This window comes from Gavia stellata, chromosome 2 (assembly GCF_030936135.1).
Source record: "Gavia stellata isolate bGavSte3 chromosome 2, bGavSte3.hap2, whole genome shotgun sequence".
NCBI lineage: Eukaryota > Metazoa > Chordata > Aves > Gaviiformes > Gaviidae > Gavia > Gavia stellata.
In genome coordinates this window covers 62,385,211-62,405,071 of record NC_082595.1, presented here as the reverse complement: position 1 = coordinate 62,405,071, position 19,861 = coordinate 62,385,211, and the positions used below count along the sequence as shown (strand labels likewise).

The window sequence follows — 19,861 nt, the reverse complement described above, 5'->3', positions numbered from 1 at the left end:
GGGGCAACAGCTGACAAAGGTGGCAGCTGCTGCAGATGCAGGGAAAGAGAAGTACCCCATCTACTCCCTCCCGCTGTCTTCCCCCTCTTGTTGACAGTATTGCTGTTTGTCCTGCTGAAACCGTACGTGGCTGTTGCTACTTGTCTCCCTGAAGGCCCGGAGTATGGTGAAAGGCTGGGCTGCCTCCAGCCTCCTCCTCCTTATTTATGTGTCACAGGAGGGAAAACCCTAGACGGAGATAGGTTGTCCAGGGTCATCCCGTTGTACTTATGATGATGACAGCAATTCATAGCTGAAGCATTTGATTTGTTAACCTTATAAAAAGATGCCATTAAATACCATATTTAGCTCCTCAGGGGAAGTAGCCTAGTTTCTTTCTGATTTTCCTTTTCTCATCCCTGTTTCAACATTAGTGACTTAGCCGTCACTCTGCTTTGGAAGGGCCGCTGGGTTTATAGCTGTGATTGGATGCCACTAAGAACACATTTCTGCTGAAAGTAATTAATATGGTGCATTTTCACCTCAAAGAGCGCCTGAGACAAAACTTAACTTCATTAACTTTTGCAAGCTTTGAAACTTGCCTGTGAAGGAAATTGGAAATTTCTGTGTCTCCTCTTGTTTATCCTTGTCAACAAGGCAAAGTCTGGCAAAGACTGGTGCACATCTAACCCTAGACGTTGAGGGTATTCCTGTTCAAGTCTACAAAGCAACTCATAGGGTATGCATTTAGATATGTGCAAAAGCCTTTGTAGGTGAGAATTTCATTTTGCAACGGGGCATATGGTCAGATCCTACGAACAAAATGAGTTTCCACCAGCTCTGAAAAAAGTATGACTAAAGACAAGTGTGGACTCTTCCATCTCCATAATTTTTTCGTTCCCCACTTCCCTAATCTTAGCCAAAAAGTAGCCTGGTTCATTTCTGTTTTTCTAGATATCCCATCTCCTCCAAACTTTAATCACAGGAAAAAAATAAAACAAAAGAAGGGGGAAAAAAATTATAAAGCTAGTTTGTGCTAGCCCATTTTATATTTTGCCTATCAGCTCATATTATAAAAGTATTAGCAGACCTGTCATAATGTATACTCATACACATCGCTCAGGGTGCTTGGTAGTGGGTCCCCTCCCTTTCCCAGAAGGAGGGTAAATATCTCCATGAGCATTTGCCAGTGCTCCTTTCTTTGTGTTCCTTCCTCTGTTCAGCTGCAACTTGAAGGTGCTTGTTTCTTGTATACCTTTGTTATGAAAATGATACCTGGCATGCTTAGGAGGCCTGACATTCTTGAGCTATGAATACTGTGAACACTGTCATAAAAAAATGATGATGTACAAAGGCACCATCATTCTTAGCATTGTCCTTTAAGATTTGCCCTGTGTCTTTAACAGGTAGGTGTTGAAAAAGGACTTGCGTCAAGCAGTGTAGTTCCACTAACATAACTCAACATTTTCCCCCTAAAAGCAGGATGTGACATGTGTCCACCTAACCCACCTGGGGCCTGGGACCAGTTTCTCTGAGAAGCAGAAATTCATCCGCCTGTCTGGCACTGTAAGAAAGTACCTATCTGGAGGGGTTGTGGGCCCATCTGAGAGTACGTACAGCTACTGCAACCCCAAGACACATAGATTTTGATTCAGCAAGTCAATACTTATAATTTTCCAGAGCAGGGGATGGTGTCTGTGAAATGACACCATCTCAGGGTACTGAGAGGTTGCCTCGATGCTTGTCCTTAAGGGCAGGTAAGGCAAGGCTGGTTTGCGCTAGCAAATGAAACCAAAGCAAGCCTCTTGATTTTATGTTCTGTAGCATCTTTATTGAATTAACGCTTCTTTGTCTGCCTGTTGAGGCTGTAAACTTCCAGATGCAAGTGTCTTCTACTTGTGCAGTCCTTCCCACAATGGGAGCTCAACCGGACTGCAGCCTACAGGGTAAGTAATTCTTGTCCTAGTACCCGGTGACAGCCTTGGCTGTTGGCACAGTCAAGGACCTGAAACCCATCGACCTGTAGCTCCACAGCTGCCTCTGAAAAATGTCCCAGTCTACGTACTGAGCAATACAACTGCAAAGGCCCCACTGTGTCCGCAGTGTTGGCTTCAGGAGGGATTACTCATGTGTACAGGTTCATACCGGGAACATTAAAGGGCTCCTCCACTCATCGTTCTGCTATTCAGGCTTCAGTGTCAGGGTGGGGTGCTACCAAAGCATCAGGAAGGGCTGAACATTTTGACACAGCCTAGCTTTAGGCACAACATTTAGCACTTGAGATTGTGATTGTATCAATGACAGTGATCTTAGTTTCTCAGATTAGCTAAATAGCTTAAAAAAAGAAAAAAAATTGCTTTCATACCTGTGCATTTACCTGGATTGTGAGGTTTCTGGGATGGTGCTGCTGCTAGTTGCACGTGAAACAGGAATGTCCTGCTTGCCATAGCAAAGGGCTGATTCATTGGCAGTGTAATAGGTGTCATCTTCCTTTTTGTCAGCTCCTCAGGTATATTTTACCCCTGTAGTGAACAGAAAATAAATTTAAAAAAATCCAGTAAAACCAGTAACATGCAAGTCATCCGAGTGAGCTGAGGTTCAATGAAAACTAAAACAGTTTGTAAATGGAGTTAGGTGAGGCTGGGATTAATCAGGAGGGATAGAAAGAGAGTTTGGTGAGTCCCAGTGGGGGCAAGCTCTCTGAAGCCGCCATGCCCTGGGAGGTGCTGAGAGCAGCCACAGTCCCAAAGCCTCCCTGTGTGAAGGGTGAAATCTACCTCCACCAGCGGAGAGGGTCAGGCACTTGCAGAGGAAAACGGGAAGATGGGCTGGTAGGCTCATTTGCTGCAGGCACCCATTTCTCCTCACATGTTGCCAAGAGGGGGCCAGCGTCGCTAGCTCAGATGTCAAGGTCTGACATGGAGCTGCCCAGGCTGGGTAAGGGGAGTTAAATTTTAAGGCTGCAAAAAAGCTTTTCTCCATAGGGGGAAAAAAAAAAAATTTCAAATGCTGTCAACTTGGAGATTGTAGACAGGGCATCACAGCGTGGAAGCTAAAGCCACGTGCCTCAGCAGTGAGTTTGTGGGCAGGGCTGGTTTTGGGGCTAGGTGTCCCGATCTAACGCACAAATGTATAGGAACATATTTCGGCACAGCATGAGCTTGGTTTGTGTGTACAGAAACCAAGCCTGTACTATTTTTCAAATACATTCCCAAATGCAGTGTTTAAAATATGTTCCCCTACACAGAAGGAAAATGTAGGAAACCATAAGAAACTGAGAGGGAAAAGGCTAGGGAGGACCCATGCCTTAGTCTCAGGACAAAAGTAGAACGCACATCAGAATACATCAAAAGGAAAACTGATCACTTTCTACTTTCAAAAGGCATTAATATTTTACAGCTACCATTATGTTTTGAAGAGCACACAGGTATTTATTGGTAGCGCCACAGCTACCCAGTCCCAAGTCATGAAGGAGGAGATACCTGTTTTTCAAGTTGTTCTGTTCGCTCATCCCTCGTCTCCTAATTCACACCCTGTACCCACCGGCACTGCAGTAACTTGGTGTATAAATGGAGTCACAGTTGTGCATTCCCACCCCATCTGCCCTTCCCATGAGGCTCCCAAGGGTTTTTTGCCCCTAAGAGCCAGCGGGTCAGACCCACTGAGAGTCATGCTTAGTTGCGTCCCTGGCTTCCCCTGTACTCAGGGCCATGGAGCAGGACCATTCCCTTTGCGACGTCAGCTGCCGACTGAAGTGCATCATATTTTAAAATGCACTTTTTTTTTTTTAAAATCAGATAATATCTTCTGGTTCAATAATAAACTAATTATGTGCTTAAAATAGCACAGGAGAGGGGTCCTGTTTCAGATTAGTCTACATAGGAGAAATGCCAGGGGCTGTTTTGGAGATCGCTTGAAGTCTTTCTCGCGAGAAGGTCTTGGGTGCCTGAGCCAGCTTTTTGAAGGGCTTGCTCAGGCCTGATCAAACTCAGTCAGGCGACAGCGTATCAGATCTATTCCTGCCATCAGTCACACATCAGCCATAACTGTCACCAGATTTGCAATTTAATGTGTGCAGCTCAACACTTCCAATTAATCCAGCCCGGGTATTTAACTATCTATTATTTCAGAGCTAGCACTTTGCGGAGCTGTGTGCAAGGCAGCCTTGCACTTTGGTAAGGCAGGAGCCCTGGAAGGCTTTCTTCATGCACACTGATTTTACTCTTTCCCTGCCAGTGTGCAGTGGTAGTTATTGCTAATTTAGTTGCATTTTACAGGCTTAGGAAGTGTTAAAAAAAATAAACACATGACCACAAAAAATTTTCAAAAAATAGACATTTATAATAGGTGATTCAGCAATGAGAGGCTTTTGTGATCTTCCATGGGAAGCTACTATTTTTAGTGAATTATTATAAGCAGTAGCATCACTCACATTTATTTATAAAGGCATGAAAGAACGCCCATATGTGTTTCTAAATAGTCGATGTATAGTAACAGCCATATGCTGAGAATGAGCGAAAATAGAATTGAGCACTCTGGTTTCCACAATGCTCCTCGAGGGTTGTGCTGGGATCTCTGCATCTAAGAAACGAAAAACAGAGGGAAATTTATTTTTTTTTCTTCTAGTTCTTCTTTCTAGCAAAACAAACCCAAAGCCTTCAGGGTGAAAGTCTGCTTTACAGTAAAATTGCATTGTTTTCATTGAGGTCTAACTGGGTGACCACTGAGGTTTGTGAGGACTCTTCCAGTAGCTTCAGCAGCTGGTGGATTGGGGCTGTGATGACAGTAGTAGCTATTTTTATGAGAGTTGCTGTACGTATAATACTTGGGTTGATTAGTTGTGTGTGGTTGCACTTCTCTTGGGGCTCCGTCGCACGAAGGAGGAGAAATGCAGCGATTCCCTGCTGAAGAGGCTGCACAAATACAGTGTGGTGTCATTTCCAAAGTTCCTACATTGGAAACACTGTAAATGCTGGGGCTTGCCATTAAGGGGAAAAAAAAAAAAAAAGGATGTTATCTGCTGGTGACACTGCTCCTGAACAGAAATTACAATTGTTTTGAGCTGGCTTTGCAAAGACCCAGGCATGTGTGTCCACTGCAGGTTTTTTGTACGCAACAAATTGTGCCTAAGTTCAGTAAGTGGCAACATCTTCCATTCTCTCACTGACGGCGTTCATGTCCCAGTCAAGCCTGCGCTTAGGTACCTTGGGATTCTCATGGATTCAGCACCTTGCAAGATCAATGCCTTCAAGTAAATTCCTACTCGTAATTAAGTTAAATGCTTTGATTGAAATTAATTGTGTTCTTGAATTTTGGGCAGCCATTGTATGAGCCGTGTGGAAGGGAGTGAAAAAGGCGGCTCTTGACGAGGTGCCTTTAGCAACCTCCTGATGACAGTGCCTGTCTCCCGATTCCCAGATCCCATTTTCACAAGGAAAAGCGTCAGCATAGCCGAGGCAAGCACTTTATTTTTTAGGGGGCTTCCTATAGCAAAAGGTGCCAGGGTACGTGGCTGCTGACGCCAGGAGGAGTTGCTGGAGAACCCAACCTTGTTCTTGCTCTGCAGCTGGATCAGTTAAAATATCAGCATTTTCCTCACTCTCTGCTTCCTGTCTCCCAACACCCAGTGGAAAAAAACAGACGGCAACCAGCATACTCTACTCACAGCAAAACAAATGTTATTTATTAGAGTCCCCCTGTGGTCAGAGGACATCTGACTGTAAAATAACTGGAGGTTTTTCTGCTAACTGGAAGCGTGATGCTCTGAGACAATTTCCAGGCAGTGTATATTTTCAGCAAAGTTTTATTTACGTCAGCGTAGCGATTTGCAATATCACTGTTTGCAAAGAGTGAGGCAGCAGTTGTTTTAGCTAGAATTAATTTTTAGATTTCTTTTCGGAAAAACTTTTGATTAAGTTGTGAGTCAGTTCCCTCAGCTCCACGCGTTGAGATGGTTTTCGAAAGGGAGGGCATAAACCTCCTTGGTGGGCACATCGCTTGCCGCCTGCCCCTGTGGCAAGGAGCAGCTGGGGCGGGGGGGAGCAAAGCGCGTGTCGTTAGGGAGGGTTTGTTTTCCCTGCGCTAATCACCTTCTCCTGTCATAATTTGGCACGGCGCGGCGCCCTGTGTGCAGGACGGAGGCAGATCCGCATACTGCTCTCCTATCTGAGCCAGCACATTTCGGAGGATAAATCTTCGCTGGACTTAATGTTCTCCCAAGGAGGTTTAACATCCCTCAAGGCTTTCTGCTCTTCCTAGGGGTGGGGGACGATGGGCGGAGGCGCAGGCAGAGAGCTAATTACAGCGGGGGCCTCTTATAGCCATTCCCCTACCACCGAGGTCAGAAATACTCCTTTGAAGAGAGGATGAGGAGGGGAATCCATGGAGCCACCCTTCAGATGCTGAGCTGACTTTTTCCCCCTAAATCTGTGGGTTTGGGGTTTTTTTCCCCTTTTCCTGCAGGAGGGCATGCTTGGGTGGCAGGGCTGAGCCTGTGTCATCCCACTTACTCTTTCCAGGGCTGTGAGGACGGTGGCCTTTGCCAGCCGGGTGCGAAGGGCTGCTGTATGTCCCCTGCGGGACCCTGGTGCGCTCTCACCGCCTGCTTCTGCTGAACAGCTGGTGGGATTTGCGGGAGGTGCCTCAGGAACTTGCAGATGATACCAAACATTGAGCGTCAGAAACATTTGGGTGTTAGGAAAGATTTCTCTTTCTGCGTGTAATTGTTTTTTCCCTGCAACTTCCATAATTTAGGGAAAATACAACAATCAGGAATATGTAACATTTGGTTTTATAGGGAAAAAGTTGTATATTGGTGCAACATGGCTGGATAGATGTTGTGGGAGGACTTTCCTTATGTTTTAGTTCTTGCTTTTTCTGCATCTCCAGAGCACCCTCACTACTTTATTAAATCATATATATTTTTCTGGTTTGCAAAAGCTCATGGGAAAGAGGAATAAATTCTGAGACCTCTTTGGGCTGGGGATTTCTAAGTTCCTTGAGAAGAGCAGCACTGCAGCCTTACAGAACGAGGCAGAAAAATGACTATATGGAACCAACGGATTGGTGCTTCCTAAAGATCTCCTTACCTAGACTTGCAAATCCCTTTCACCATTGGCAACTTTAGTTATTCGTAATTTTGGAGTCACTGTATCTGTTTTCTTGTTTACTTGCAATTGACTCTCATTGGGGACTTCAAACAAAATGTAAAATTGGTAGTTGAAGCAAATTTTGAGTTACTTCCTGAGAAAGCACCGACACTGGTCTGGATGGATGGGCAAAATGCGTTGATTGTTCGCAATCTCCTGTTTCAGTGACAACTGAATGCAAAGAAAGTAGTTTGTTTCATTTTTTATTTATTTTTTGGTGGAGGCCCTCTGTAGGGGTGTTCATCCCAGAGGAGATTCATGCTACAACGTTTTGAGTAAGGTGACGCAGGCTGGAAACTGAAATTCAAGTTTGCAAGCAGGGCCATGAAGTGGGGCTCTCTCCAGTCAGCTGGAGGCTGATAAGCTGGAGTTATTTTCATGGCTTCTTTTCAGTGGTGTTAGATCTGATGCCTTTCCCTACTGCGTGGCTACCAGACAACTTCATATGGTGAAGTTAGAACATTAACTATGTTAATACAGTATAAAATAAAGTATAATTCTCCCAAGTGAGCATTAGCAGCATTTATGGGTCTGCAGATAGTGTTTGTTTTTCTCCCATCATGTCCTAGTATTCTAGTTGTTAAAATAAACAACTGCTTTTGATTTGTAGCTCTAACTTTACAGTTTAGGAGCCTGTATCTGAAATAATGAATTAGCCACTCACTACAAAACACTGAAATAAAAACAGACCAGTGTGTAACTTGGACTCGGCAGCCACCAGCTGCACCTCATCTTGCTAATCTTTAGGCTTTTTTTTTTTTTTTTTAAAGCCAGGGCTTTTAAGAGTTAAGTTACACAACTCTCTTTTTATTTTTAAAGTGAGTGGATTCCTTGTTGCGTTGTTGAGGATGATAAATTGATACCACATGTTGCTTCCAGACAAAAAAGACTCTGTACTGCAGTGGAAGCACTTGCAGCTGGTGTCTGAGTTAATGGACGGGCTCCACAAGGTAAACATGGGTTGGAAGAGGCCGAAACAGGCACAGGAAGGGGGAATTTTCTCCGTTTAAAGGTTCGTGCATTTGCTGCTGTTGCCTGACTAGGAAGGAGTGTTGCAGTCAGGCGCAGTCCAGCGTTTCTGGAAGACTCATTCAGTTGTTCATATCAAATCAGGTATACAGCACTTTGGAAATGTTTGAGTGTCCTCTCTGGGAGCTTACCCATTTGCAGTCTTATCAAAATATCAAGAGACACACGTGTAATTAGGACACGGTAGCCGATTTAATTTTTTTTTTGGGAGCAAAATGTGGCTGGTTGTCTCTAGGAGAATTAACTGAACAAAATGTGGTGCAGTGGATCAACATTTATACAAGCTGAGAGCATGGCCTTGGGTTTGGGGAAAGGGCTGTCACCCCTCTTGTTGCTGCCTTGGCTACTAGTGGGTACCCAGCTGCACCCCCTCCACTGATGCTATCAGCCTAAGCCAAGGTAGGGTGGCACTGCTGCTTGCCTGTGGCACTGTACCACCCTCTGCTCACACCAAATCCGACCTGCCTCTTGTGTTCCTCTGCCCTGGGTCTTCCATGTCGCCAGGGTTGGTCATTCTTCCCTGCAGGACCACTTTTTCGGGGGACCGGGACCCAGCTGGGCTGGGCTTAATGCCATACGGATGCTCTTGATCTTATCTGCAGGAACCTCAGTCTCCTGGCTTGTAGCAGAGCACACAGCGTTCTTCAAGTCCGGTATAAATAGTAACACTAATAAAGGGAGGAGCTCATCGTATTTCTTTTCTACTCTGCTCTTGTACAGTCCTCATGTTGTACCCATCAGTGGTATCTGAGCTCTTTCCAAGGTGTCTGCAGCCTGGCTATCATCTGTCCTATCTACATATGGTCTTCAGGACAGATTGATGGAAGTTCCTTTATAGATCTTTTAATGTTTCTCATTGCATTTTGGCACGGAAAAATGTGTTACGTTTCCATCATCATGGCCTAACCCATCTCCCATGTAAGTTAAAGACAAATTCCCATTAATTTGATCAGCAGCGGGTTCAAATGATAAACTGTATTTTCTTTGCTTCCCCACCTCCTTTGTGGTTTGTCGCATGGCAATGTATTACTAATGCATGTGGATGTGAGCAAAGACTGTCCTATGATATTTTTTTTATATTTTAAGCAGATGGGAACATTCTTTGACAGCTCAGAAACCAGGTAGAAAATACAGTTATTTCCATGCAGATTGCAGCCTGGTAGCATAGCACAGTGCAACAGCCTTTACTGGTGTGAGTTGTCAATCCCGGTGACTTTTGTAGCAAAACTTGCATGTGAAAGGATAACAGGATCCAGCCCTAATTTGATTTGGCAGAGCATCCAACACAAGGAGAAACCAAGAAACTCAGATACTGTTGCTGAAGAGGTTAGTGGGGGAGGTTATGTGAAAGAAGTGGGTTTTAAGGCGGTGTTTGAACAGAGGGTGGAGATGGGGTACACAAAAATAAATTGGCCCATAATTATGCTTAAGAAAACAATCTTCCTACAGAAGAAAAGTAAAGAAAAACAGAAGCCGGAGCTTAAGTGGCATATTGCGCAATGTAAAGGAAAACAAACTGCTTGGATTTTTTATAACCACCAATTTTCAACGCAAAAGTATTATTATCTTCTTTTATTATTTGTGTAATACCAACACTGAGCAAAAAGATACAATAAAAAGAAAATTACACATGTGGACACATGTATCCACACATGCAGGAGCCCTCATCCTGAAAGGTGCCTCAGTCTCACAATTTTACCGTTTAGGATTTTTCATGGTTTTAGGCCAGATAGTTTCATACTACAGCTACCACCAGCAGAACTAAGTCATTTTATGAGAATAAGTCATTTTATGAGAATACTCTAGGTTGAAAACTATTAGCTGCTGGCACTTTGGCTGAGTGGTTTTATATCTGAAGCTGTGTGGCATGCTGCGTATGCCACCTCGGGTGTTTCTTTTCTGTGTTTTCTAAGATATTTGTCATTAGCAAGAGTCGTGGTGTAGTGTATTCTTATATCCAGCATTTTTAAGTGGGGAACAGAGTGGTTTGTATGGCTCTTGTAGCCTGGCTTGGTGTGGCAGTCTAGCTCTGGTTGTCCTCATCCTGCTACCAGCTCTTTGCGAGGAGAGATCCCCATGTGGGTGTTCTCACAAGTGGTTGTCTATGAAAGTCACAGGGGATGAATGTGAGAGCTACCTACATTGATGCAGCACAAGCTGGAATATCCACAAAGGTTATTTTTCAAAAAACCAGCAGCTCTTCAGCCAGTTGGGAGAAACCTGAGGAAGAAGCAGTGGCGCCTAGTTATTAGAAGTTAGAAACAGACTGTTGCCAGACTCAAAATACAGTTAAAATGTCATCAGTTAAATAATAAAAAGCTCTTTCCTTCCTTAGACTGAAGAACTATTATGCTGCAACTCAATCCACCATATTTTGATGGCATGATAGTCCCTTAGAAATGGACAAGTTTATAGCTGAGGCACTGACCCAAACTTCTCTTGACTATGTCTGCGAAGTCTGGTCTGCTGTTTTGTGCAAATTGTTTAAAACATAACAGTTGCTATTTTGAACCGTAGTCCATATGATTTCTCTTTTCATTAAGTGATAATCACAACCGCGTCTGCTGTCTGCATGCGAGAAGAACTTCAGGCGTGTTTTCCATTTCACAATCTGACAAAAACCACAACACTTAACAGAGGGGAAAAAAAGGCATTTTATACTGAAAAAAATTGTTTTAAAAAAGCTGAGCTGTATTTCTTTATACATCAAATGTGTCTGCAGTTCACTTATGTCAAATATCCATTTATCCTAAGGATGCAAATGTCGAGATGCTTGTGAATGATTTGTTGGTTGATTGATTCTTTGTCCATTTAAATCTGGAATTTCTTCAGTGCTTTGTAAATGAAGGACGCTTATCCTAGATGGTTTGATTATGCTATGATCCTGTTGACTTTCTGTTTTTAAAGCATGCTGGTAGAACAAATGTGATTTTATCCTCTTTATAGATATACCCAGTAACTGCCAAACTTTAAGCAAAAAGAACTTGTGCAACTTTTTAAACTTGATGATCTTTAACCTGGAGGAATAGTATAATTGTTTTGTCAAAGGAATATGGGATAGCTCCAAAAATCTTTTGACTTCCAAATGGGAAAAAAACCCACAAGTCAAACCTGGAAGTATTCTCACTAACAAATACTACTTGCTTGTCCTTTCTTTGAGCCATATTTTAAGCCCAAGATGAGCAGGATGAGGGGAGTAGGATTTTAATCTCAGTTATTTTGGTTTAAATGTGGAGTCATTTCACTAGGGCTACCGTGGGCTGGTTTTCTCTGCCTCTTTCTCATTCTGGGGTGATAATCATCGGTTTCAGCCAACGTGGTTTTTGGACGGTATGTGTTGCTGACTAGTGCAAGTGGATAGTATGCGAGAGCAGGCTGTGCACGGGCTCCCCTGAAACTACTGTATTTCATAGCATCCTGTACAGCATGGGGTATTCGACTGTATACAGCAACTTTATACAACTCTGTATCTAGAGGCTTACAGGGACAGGAATATCGTTGTGTACTGTGTCACATCATGTTTTGAAGACTGTGAGGATACTATAGCGAGGGGACAGCTGGCCGGCTACCGTGGTACGGGTGTAATTCTGGTGCCTCTAATCAAGAGAGAAAGTACAGCTTAGTCATGCACAGAGTGCCTGTGGGAGAGGTGCAACAGCACTTGCAGTTTTCTCAAGAATTATTATACTCAATACACAACACATGCCCATGAAGAATTAAAAAGACATTCTTAGAGGCTGCGATGAGTGTGTCAGATTTTTGCAGTGTCTTTGCAATTTTTATTTCAAGGAACTGATGTCAAGATTGCTGATAGTATAGAGGTTTGTCGTGAGTCAAAACTAAGGGAGAAATGTCCAGCTCCTTGCTAGCAGGAATGGAACTGCGTCACACTCCTTTCCTTAGGATGCAACTTTTGGGAGCGTAAAGATGGGCACCAGGGATGCACAGCTAGTGCAAGCATGGGGCTTGTTTTGCAGCAGCACGCTGCCACGCTGCAGTCACATTCCAGCCCTCCCGTATCCACTACCCGAGAAACCTGTGGTGATGTCCAGGAGGGCCCAATGCTTTTATTCATATTGCTGTTTTCATGTGATGTTGGTTTTGTGATTGAGATTTGGGTACCAAAAGAAGAGGGGTGCTGATATTGACATTTTGTTTTGTTCCTTTCCTGCAGAACTCAATCCGGCACAATTTGTCACTCCACAGCCGATTCGTCAGGGTGCAGAATGAAGGCACTGGGAAAAGCTCCTGGTGGATGATCAATCCAGACGGTGGAAAAGGTGGCAAGGCTCCCCGGAGACGCGCTGTGTCGATGGACAACAGCAACAAGTACACAAAGAGCAGAGGACGGGCGGCTAAGAAAAAGGCAGCCCTGCAGACTGCCCAGGAGACGAGTGAGGACAGCCCTGCTCAGCTCTCCAAGTGGCCAGGGAGTCCCACGTCCCGCAGCAGCGATGAGCTGGATGCGTGGACAGATTTTCGCTCCCGTACAAATTCAAACGCCAGTACTATCAGTGGCCGCTTGTCACCAATTTTGGCAAGCACTGAACTAGATGATGTTCAAGATGATGACGCTCCACTTTCTCCCATGCTGTACAGTAGTCCTTCAAGCTTGTCCCCATCAGTAAACAAACCGTGTACTGTGGAATTGCCTAGGTTGACTGATATGGCTGGGACAATGAATTTGAACGATGGACTGACAGATAATCTCATGGATGATCTCTTGGACAATATAACACTCCCTCCCTCCCAGCAGTCGCCCACAGGAGGGATAATGCAGAGAAGCTCCAGTTTTCCATATGGTTCCAAAGGTTCAGGGCTGGGTTCCCCATCAAGTAGTTTCAACAGCACCGTGTTTGGGCCGTCGTCCCTGAATTCCCTTCGCCAGTCGCCCATGCAGACCATTCAGGAGAACAAGCAGGCCACCTTCTCTTCCATTTCTCATTACAACAACCAGACGCTGCAGGATCTCCTCGCCTCTGATGCACTTAGTCACAGCGATGTCATGATGACACAGTCTGACCCACTCATGTCGCAAGCCAGCACAGCTGTGTCCGCCCAGAATTCCCGCAGGAATATAATGCTCCGCAACGACCCCATGATGTCGTTTGCCGCGCAGTCCAGCCAGGGCGGTCTGGTCAATCAGAGCCTGCCTCATCACCAGCACCAGTCCCATAACTCCTCTCTTAGTGGCAGCCGTGCCTTGTCCAATTCCATCAGTAACATAGGCTTGAGTGACTCAAACAGCTTGGGATCCACCAAACTTCAGCAGTCACCTGTCAATCAGTCTATGCAAACACTTTCTGACCCACTCTCAGGCTCCTCTTTGTACTCCTCTAGCGTGAACCTCCCGGTCATGGGACACGAGAAATTCCCAAGTGACTTGGACTTGGATATTTTCAATGGGAGCTTGGAGTGTGACATGGAGTCCATTATCCGCAGTGAACTCATGGATGCAGATGGGCTGGATTTTAACTTTGATTCCCTCATCTCAGCTCAGAACGTTGTCAGTCTGAATGTGGGGAACTTCACTGGTGCTAAACAGGCGTCATCACAGAGTTGGGTACCAGGCTGAAGGATCTTTGAGAACAGGGAAAAAGGGCAAACAGGTCAGTGCCCCGTAGATGTGGTAAAATACTTGGTTCCTTAGTTTTATTGGAGTTTACACCAAACCCTTAATAGTTAGTGCACACTAATAATATTAATTTGGCTTGTCATGGCTTGCTGTGTGTTGGTATGCAGCAGGCACAACCAAGAAACGTTTGGAGGTGTGGAAGGAAACGAGGCTAAGCTATAAAAGCTGTTCAGCTGCAACACTGTCAGCACGCATTTGATGCTATGCGTCCTTCTTAATTTAGGCATGAGAAATGTTAATGACAAATCAGGCAAACCAAGAGGGAATATTTGTGGGTTTTAGGAATCACAGAGCTCCAACTTGTCTTCTTTGAAGTCACAACAGATGGATTCTTCTCTGCAGCCGATGCTGCACGTAGCCAAGCTGTGTTACATAGGGACAGGCCAAGGGGCTTTGCAGTCAGTGGAGCAGTAGTGCTGCAGGGGAGGAGGAAGAGCGTCTTTGCAAGATCAGTGTATGCACTGAGGATCGGGTGTGTGGGACAGATCTGGACTGAATTAGAGTTGTACTGCTGCTGTGGTACAGCAACGCTAGTGTAATTGTTTGGGGTTTTTTTTAATTGTGTTTCTTGGCAAAAAAAAATGTAACAAATCGAGGAATTATATATTGAAATAGCAAAGGTGGGATCCTGGTCCCAGGAATGTCCTGGGTTTAATGTTTTAAATATGCAAAAGTTGTTGGTCCTCCCCAGGACTGGGGTGGGTATAATGTTCTTTTGGACTCCACCAAGAGAGTATCTGTAGGTTTGGGTTCTGACATAGGTGTTTTTCAAAAGTTAGCCTCTTCAGATTAGTTTTTTCCAGACTGATGTGTTTTTTTCCATTGCTTCTTTTCCACAACTGGGGGCATTTGAACTTGTAAGCATTGTTTCTGTCATCCTTTTGTGATTCTGCAGGCTCCTGCCCGTACCTCTGCCTGCTCACATGTACATATTCACTGACTCATAGGGTAGGTGCCACACAAAGTGCCCTTTCTCCTTTGTTTATTTATTAGTATAAGGGAGTAGATTTCAAAATATAGTAGGATAAAAGGTTAGCTATAAATTATTGAAAGTGTTCTATTAACTTCAGAATAGTATGTAGAGTGGTGAGGTTAAATGAGGCATTCATTCAGTTTGCAGCTTACTTCCAACTTTCTTATTTTCTGGGTGAAGGATGGAAAGGAGGAGTCAGTGTCATTTGACTTCATAGTGCATAATTTGGCCCTTTTATCTTTAATTGAGTTTTCATTCTCTCTTTTACAGTTAGATGTTCAGGGGGAAGCTTTGCGGTAGGTGAACAGCAGTGGTGAACCTCTTGAATGTCTTCCTGTGTGTATGGAGTACCACAGGAGACATGTGCTGTGATCTGATGTCTGTGAGGGAGAACAAGACTGCACTGGAGTCCTCCCTTCAGTCGTTCTGCAAAGCTGCCTCGCTCCGGTGGAGCGGTTGGTTTGCACAGTCCTTTCTCTTTCGGAAGGAGCATTTCCTCTGGTTCTTTCACATCTTCTTGCTGAAAGCGAGAGCGTAGCAGTGCACGGCCAGGGTACGGGCTGCAGGTCAGGCTGTTGAGGAAGCCATGTCCCGCTGACCCTGCACGGGTTGGCATCTTAGCAAGGCCAGGGCCACAGCTGAATTCTGGTTCTCCTTCAGTTCCAGTGCTGGAGAATTTAAGAAAGGAAAGGGGAAAAAAAAGGAATAGACTCATGAACCAGGAAGCAAACACTTGCAGAAGGTCATGCTTGCTGACCAGTTCTCTCTTCCTCCAGGTGCATGAGTTGTTTGGATTTAAAAACCCTTTTTGCAAGAGGTGAAAAAAAAAAAAGGCCGTAGGAACTTTATCACTGTGGGACATCCAACAGTACAATCTGCCAAATGAGGCCTAAAAAATAGATGTTATTGACAGTTTTGCTTGACACAGGCAAACATGGCAGCCTCCTGCTTTCGTATCTTTGTTTGCTGTGTACAGGTAGAAGACGCCCGGGGGGAGACCTGCCTAGGCAGCGTGGAGGAGGTGCACCACACCACCTCCTCACTGATGCTCGCCACTGCCTCTTCACCCCGGCCTGTGCCATTCACGGAAAGCATAGCCACTGTGATCTTTTTCAGGCTGCTCCCTCCGAATAAAGGAACTGACACATCTGTGTAAGCGGAGTCTCATTGCAGGGGACAGTTTTATTAACGAGACAGCTCTCCTCGGCGGATTACTGTCCAGTCATCTGTGGAAGCCTCTTTCCCTCTCTCTGACAAGGGGACCGGCTGCTGCGGGGTGCCTCCGGTATCAGGTGCAAGCGCAGATGATTTCTGCTGAGCTGGTTCATCATGCACCCTTCCTCATCTGTTAAGCAGCGCTGTTTGAGAGTTTGCCTCCCTTTGAGCATCTCGTATTTTGATAGGGGAGCCTCGCATGACATCAGGTGCAATTGTTCTGAATTGCTTTCTCGGTTACTTCTCCGCTTTGCTGTAGCAATAGTGACCCCTGAATTAAAACCTTCTCTCTGTAGTGTTCATGATCCCAATAATGAATCTTTACAGGCTTGAAGACTGGGGAACACTTTCAGCAGAGCAGCCTGGTGCTTGCTCATGCTAAATCCGTCTCACGAGGGCGGCCAGGTGCATTTTGCAAGCAGGCAGAAGCAGTTACAATGGGTTATTGGCATACCTGGTAATAGTGAGTGCTGTGTTTTCTATGAAAAATAAGAGAAACGTTGGAGTCAGTTTTCGGGAAGAAAAGAAAGAAGCCAAATACATAGGTATTTCGTTTATACGTACTCTAGGTATAGAGGGGGGTTTACTTTGGAAGAAAATCAACTACAGTTTCTTCATAGAGGAATTGAAAAAACCTGTACAGGAGAAGCCACCATCGTGGGTTTAGTGGCTGTGCACGTTTGCTGCACGTAAGCCTGTGCACGGTCCCTGGAGAGAGCCTTGCCTGGTCCCACTGCCCTGGCCCTGTGCCCCTGAGGCTGGCCATGCCCAGCCTTTCAGAGGGCCATAATTAAGAGATATAAATGAATTTGGGTTTGTTTTGGTTTTTTTTTCTCTTACAAGAAAGAAAGGAGAAAATCAATATGCTTTTTTCTTGCTTTATTCACTCAGCCATAATTTCCCCCTCTTAAGCTGGCTGGGGCTTCTGTTCCTCTATCTCTGCCTGCTTCCCAAGAGCACTGGATATGCCTTCCGCCCACTCAGATAATCATCACCTTGTTTTTTCAGCATGTTTACTGATAAATAAAGACGTCACTATTCCCTTGCCTGTCTCTAGAATACCTTTTATTTCTAAATTAATGGGTCCTTTCTCAGCCTGGGGTTCCCACAGCTCTGCGCTTTGCTCCATGCTCCTTCTCAGCCGGCGAGTCCCAAGGGACTTGGCATTTGCCAAAGAGTAGTCCCAAACGGACTGGCAGGGGAGACTATTTGGGACATTTACTGCTGCTTGGAAGGTCAGGAGATGGTGATCAACTACTGCTTGGGCAAACATTTCTTCTGGCATCAAAACCCTTCCAAGAAGTTGTTTTTACCTCGATTGTTTCAGTGATCCCGTTTACAATGCGATGCCGGCAAGGCTTGGGCAGCGGGTGGAGAATGGCTTAGCGCAAGCAGGGCAGGAACTTATTGAGCTGGTTTCACCATCTGAAAAACTCATCTAGCTGCGTCTTCTGAAAGAGATTTCAGTGTGCTGTTTAGCAGGATGCCTCTGGGCTCTGTAACAGAGCTGTGCTGGAGTCACTTTGTCTTATTTGAAAATTGCAAGTAAAATACTTCACAGATCAGTTAAAGTCACTCATTTTGCCCTAGCATCATCTAGGTCCCACATCATCTTACGGCAGCAGTAGAGTACACAAGCTACTAATAGCAACGTCATGTAATGTTCACACAATTTGATGATTAACATCTCTGATAAAGCAAAATCCTAGGAAACGTAATGAAATGCCTGTTGGTATTTCATTAGTCCATATCAGTTTGGACTACTTGCCGATTTGTTAATTGGCGTTCAACCTGTTTCTGGGTGAAATTTATACCGAAGACAAATGCATAGGTCTGAGGATGACTTCCTATTCACTACAACACCGTCTTAAAAGTTGAAGTAGATAGTGAAAAGATCTCCATTTGGATGGAGTTTCAAATCAGAGACCTCTGAACAATATGCCATGAGGAAGATTATTTTTATTCTTTACCAGAAAGCTTGTTTTCTGCTCAATAAAGCTGAAATGTGGAAACTGAAATTGGTGGACCTCTTGCCTGAGGATGCTGACAGCCTCAGGACCACAGCTGTGCTTCCTGCTCTCTTATTTTCAAAAATGAGGTCTTAGGGGTAGGGCTGGCAGGTTTCTTACATGGAGCCAAGATGGGGCTGGCTGCCTTTAAAAAATCTAAAGGAAATTCAGGAGCAGCAAATTCTCCTGCTCCATTTCTAACAGGGTAGTGGTTAAGGCGGTGGCGTGCTTCTAATGTTTAAGTGTTGTTTCAGCCAGCCCAAGTTTTGAAAGGTGGTTTTATGACTAGCTGAACAGCACCAGCACCAAGTTTAGTCTTTGAACAAAAATATTTATGTAGAAAATGTATTTCGCTGGAAACAGGGATCCCATTAACTCCAAGGAGGGCCTGCCCCAAGCAGACTCCTCGCTTCCCGGGCACACACCAGCGGCACGGGAGCAAACTTGGTGCTTGTGGCCGCTGGGGAGGAGGAGAGGGGAAAGCCAGGCAAACCCCGCTGGGGCTGCCCCCCACGCAGTCCCGCTGGCTGCAGTACCCCTCAAAGCCCCTTGCATGCAGGGGCCAGTCCTACACTTGCAGTGGTGCTGTGGCTTTTGCTGCGTGAAGGCAGCAGGAGCTGACACACAGACATGATGAATTGCTCACTCCTTCTGGGAGTAGGGCTTTTTGGTTTTGGTGTTTTTTTAATCTGGGTTTATGTTTTGGGGTTTTATTAACCAAGGAAAAAGATCTGTAAAAAACAGGATTGCCTCTGCTGGCTTGTGTTGTGAGTGTACAGCATCTGAAGCCAGGATAGTGGTCTGATCCTGTGGTTTGGGTGTTCTTCTGTTGATGTTTTATATAGATGTATTTTTTAGTACCTCATGCTTTGTCATGTGATTCAGCAGCAATAATTAGGCAGAAACTTGCTGTCCCTGCAGATGCCAAGATTACAGGATGACATACTCTCACCAGATGACAGCACAAACTGTTATTTTTAGAACAGCCCACATCAACTGGTCTCCCCAGTGCTTTCCTCCCTGGATCCAGCAGCATTCAGGTTTTATTACAGAATGAGTCTTCACAAATCATCTTTTTCATGTGAATGAGCCATAATGATTGTTTAGAGCTGCAGATCAGTGTTGGTCCCCAGACGTGCTGTTGCCTGAGAGCTGCGATGGTTACAGGTAGTTTTTCTTTCTTCTTCCCTTCTTTTGAGCCAGATTTTTAAATAGCCCCCCTAAAAACATATTTTCTTGAAGAAGTGCGTAATAAGAGATCCTTTTTAGAAACATAGCATCATGCAGCTGAGGAAAGGTCGAGGTCTTTTTTCATAGCAATTCAGCACTCAGCCAAGGTGATGAACTGACAGCCGGAGAGGTTTAAGTCTTGTGTTGATGACAGCCAAAGAGCACAGGTGTAGCGTAGGCCAGCAGGAGTGCACATATTTGAGTAGTACCATACATAAATAGCTGGCCTTTCTCTCCTGGCCTGGGGAAGGAGGATAAAGGAAGGATGCTCATGCAATGCCTCCCCGGGCTCCCAGTGCTGCTGGTGGAGAGTCTGTAGCAGGATGCTCCCATCAGCACTGCCCCGATTGAGTCCCACACAGTGCGTGGGAACACTGACCCCATTAAATCAGGTACCTGTGGCTGGGTGGTGGGAACGCTCTGCTCTGGTCCAGTCTACGGGGCCTATTTAATCAGCTTTTCCACTCAGATTACCGTGCAGGGTGGCAGTTGTTGGAGTCTGGTGGAGCGGACATCTGCTGAGTGGTAATGGGACGGAGATGCAGCTCAGCTAGTGGAGGCTGCTGTGTAGCCATGGTTGTCTGCAGTTACTCCAGGAAAAAAGCCACTTTTCCCAGATGATGCTGTGGAGAATGGCTTGCAT

General features: G+C 45.1%; 1 protein-coding gene across 2 annotated transcripts in view; it reads left to right on the top strand.

Moving 5' to 3' along the window:
- Positions 1 to 19,861, top strand: part of FOXO3 (forkhead box O3) — a 94,767-nt gene that overhangs the window by 66,381 nt on the left and 8,525 nt on the right. The window contains exon 2 of one of the 2 annotated variants that reach the window (XM_059833876.1): positions 12,331 to 13,765. The exons of the other annotated variant lie outside the window; for it this stretch is intronic. Within the exon in view, the coding sequence (XP_059689859.1) occupies positions 12,331 to 13,731 (1,401 nt within the window). The 3' untranslated portion in view covers positions 13,732 to 13,765. The remainder of the gene's footprint in view (positions 1 to 12,330; positions 13,766 to 19,861) is intronic. 2 annotated transcript variants of the gene reach the window in all.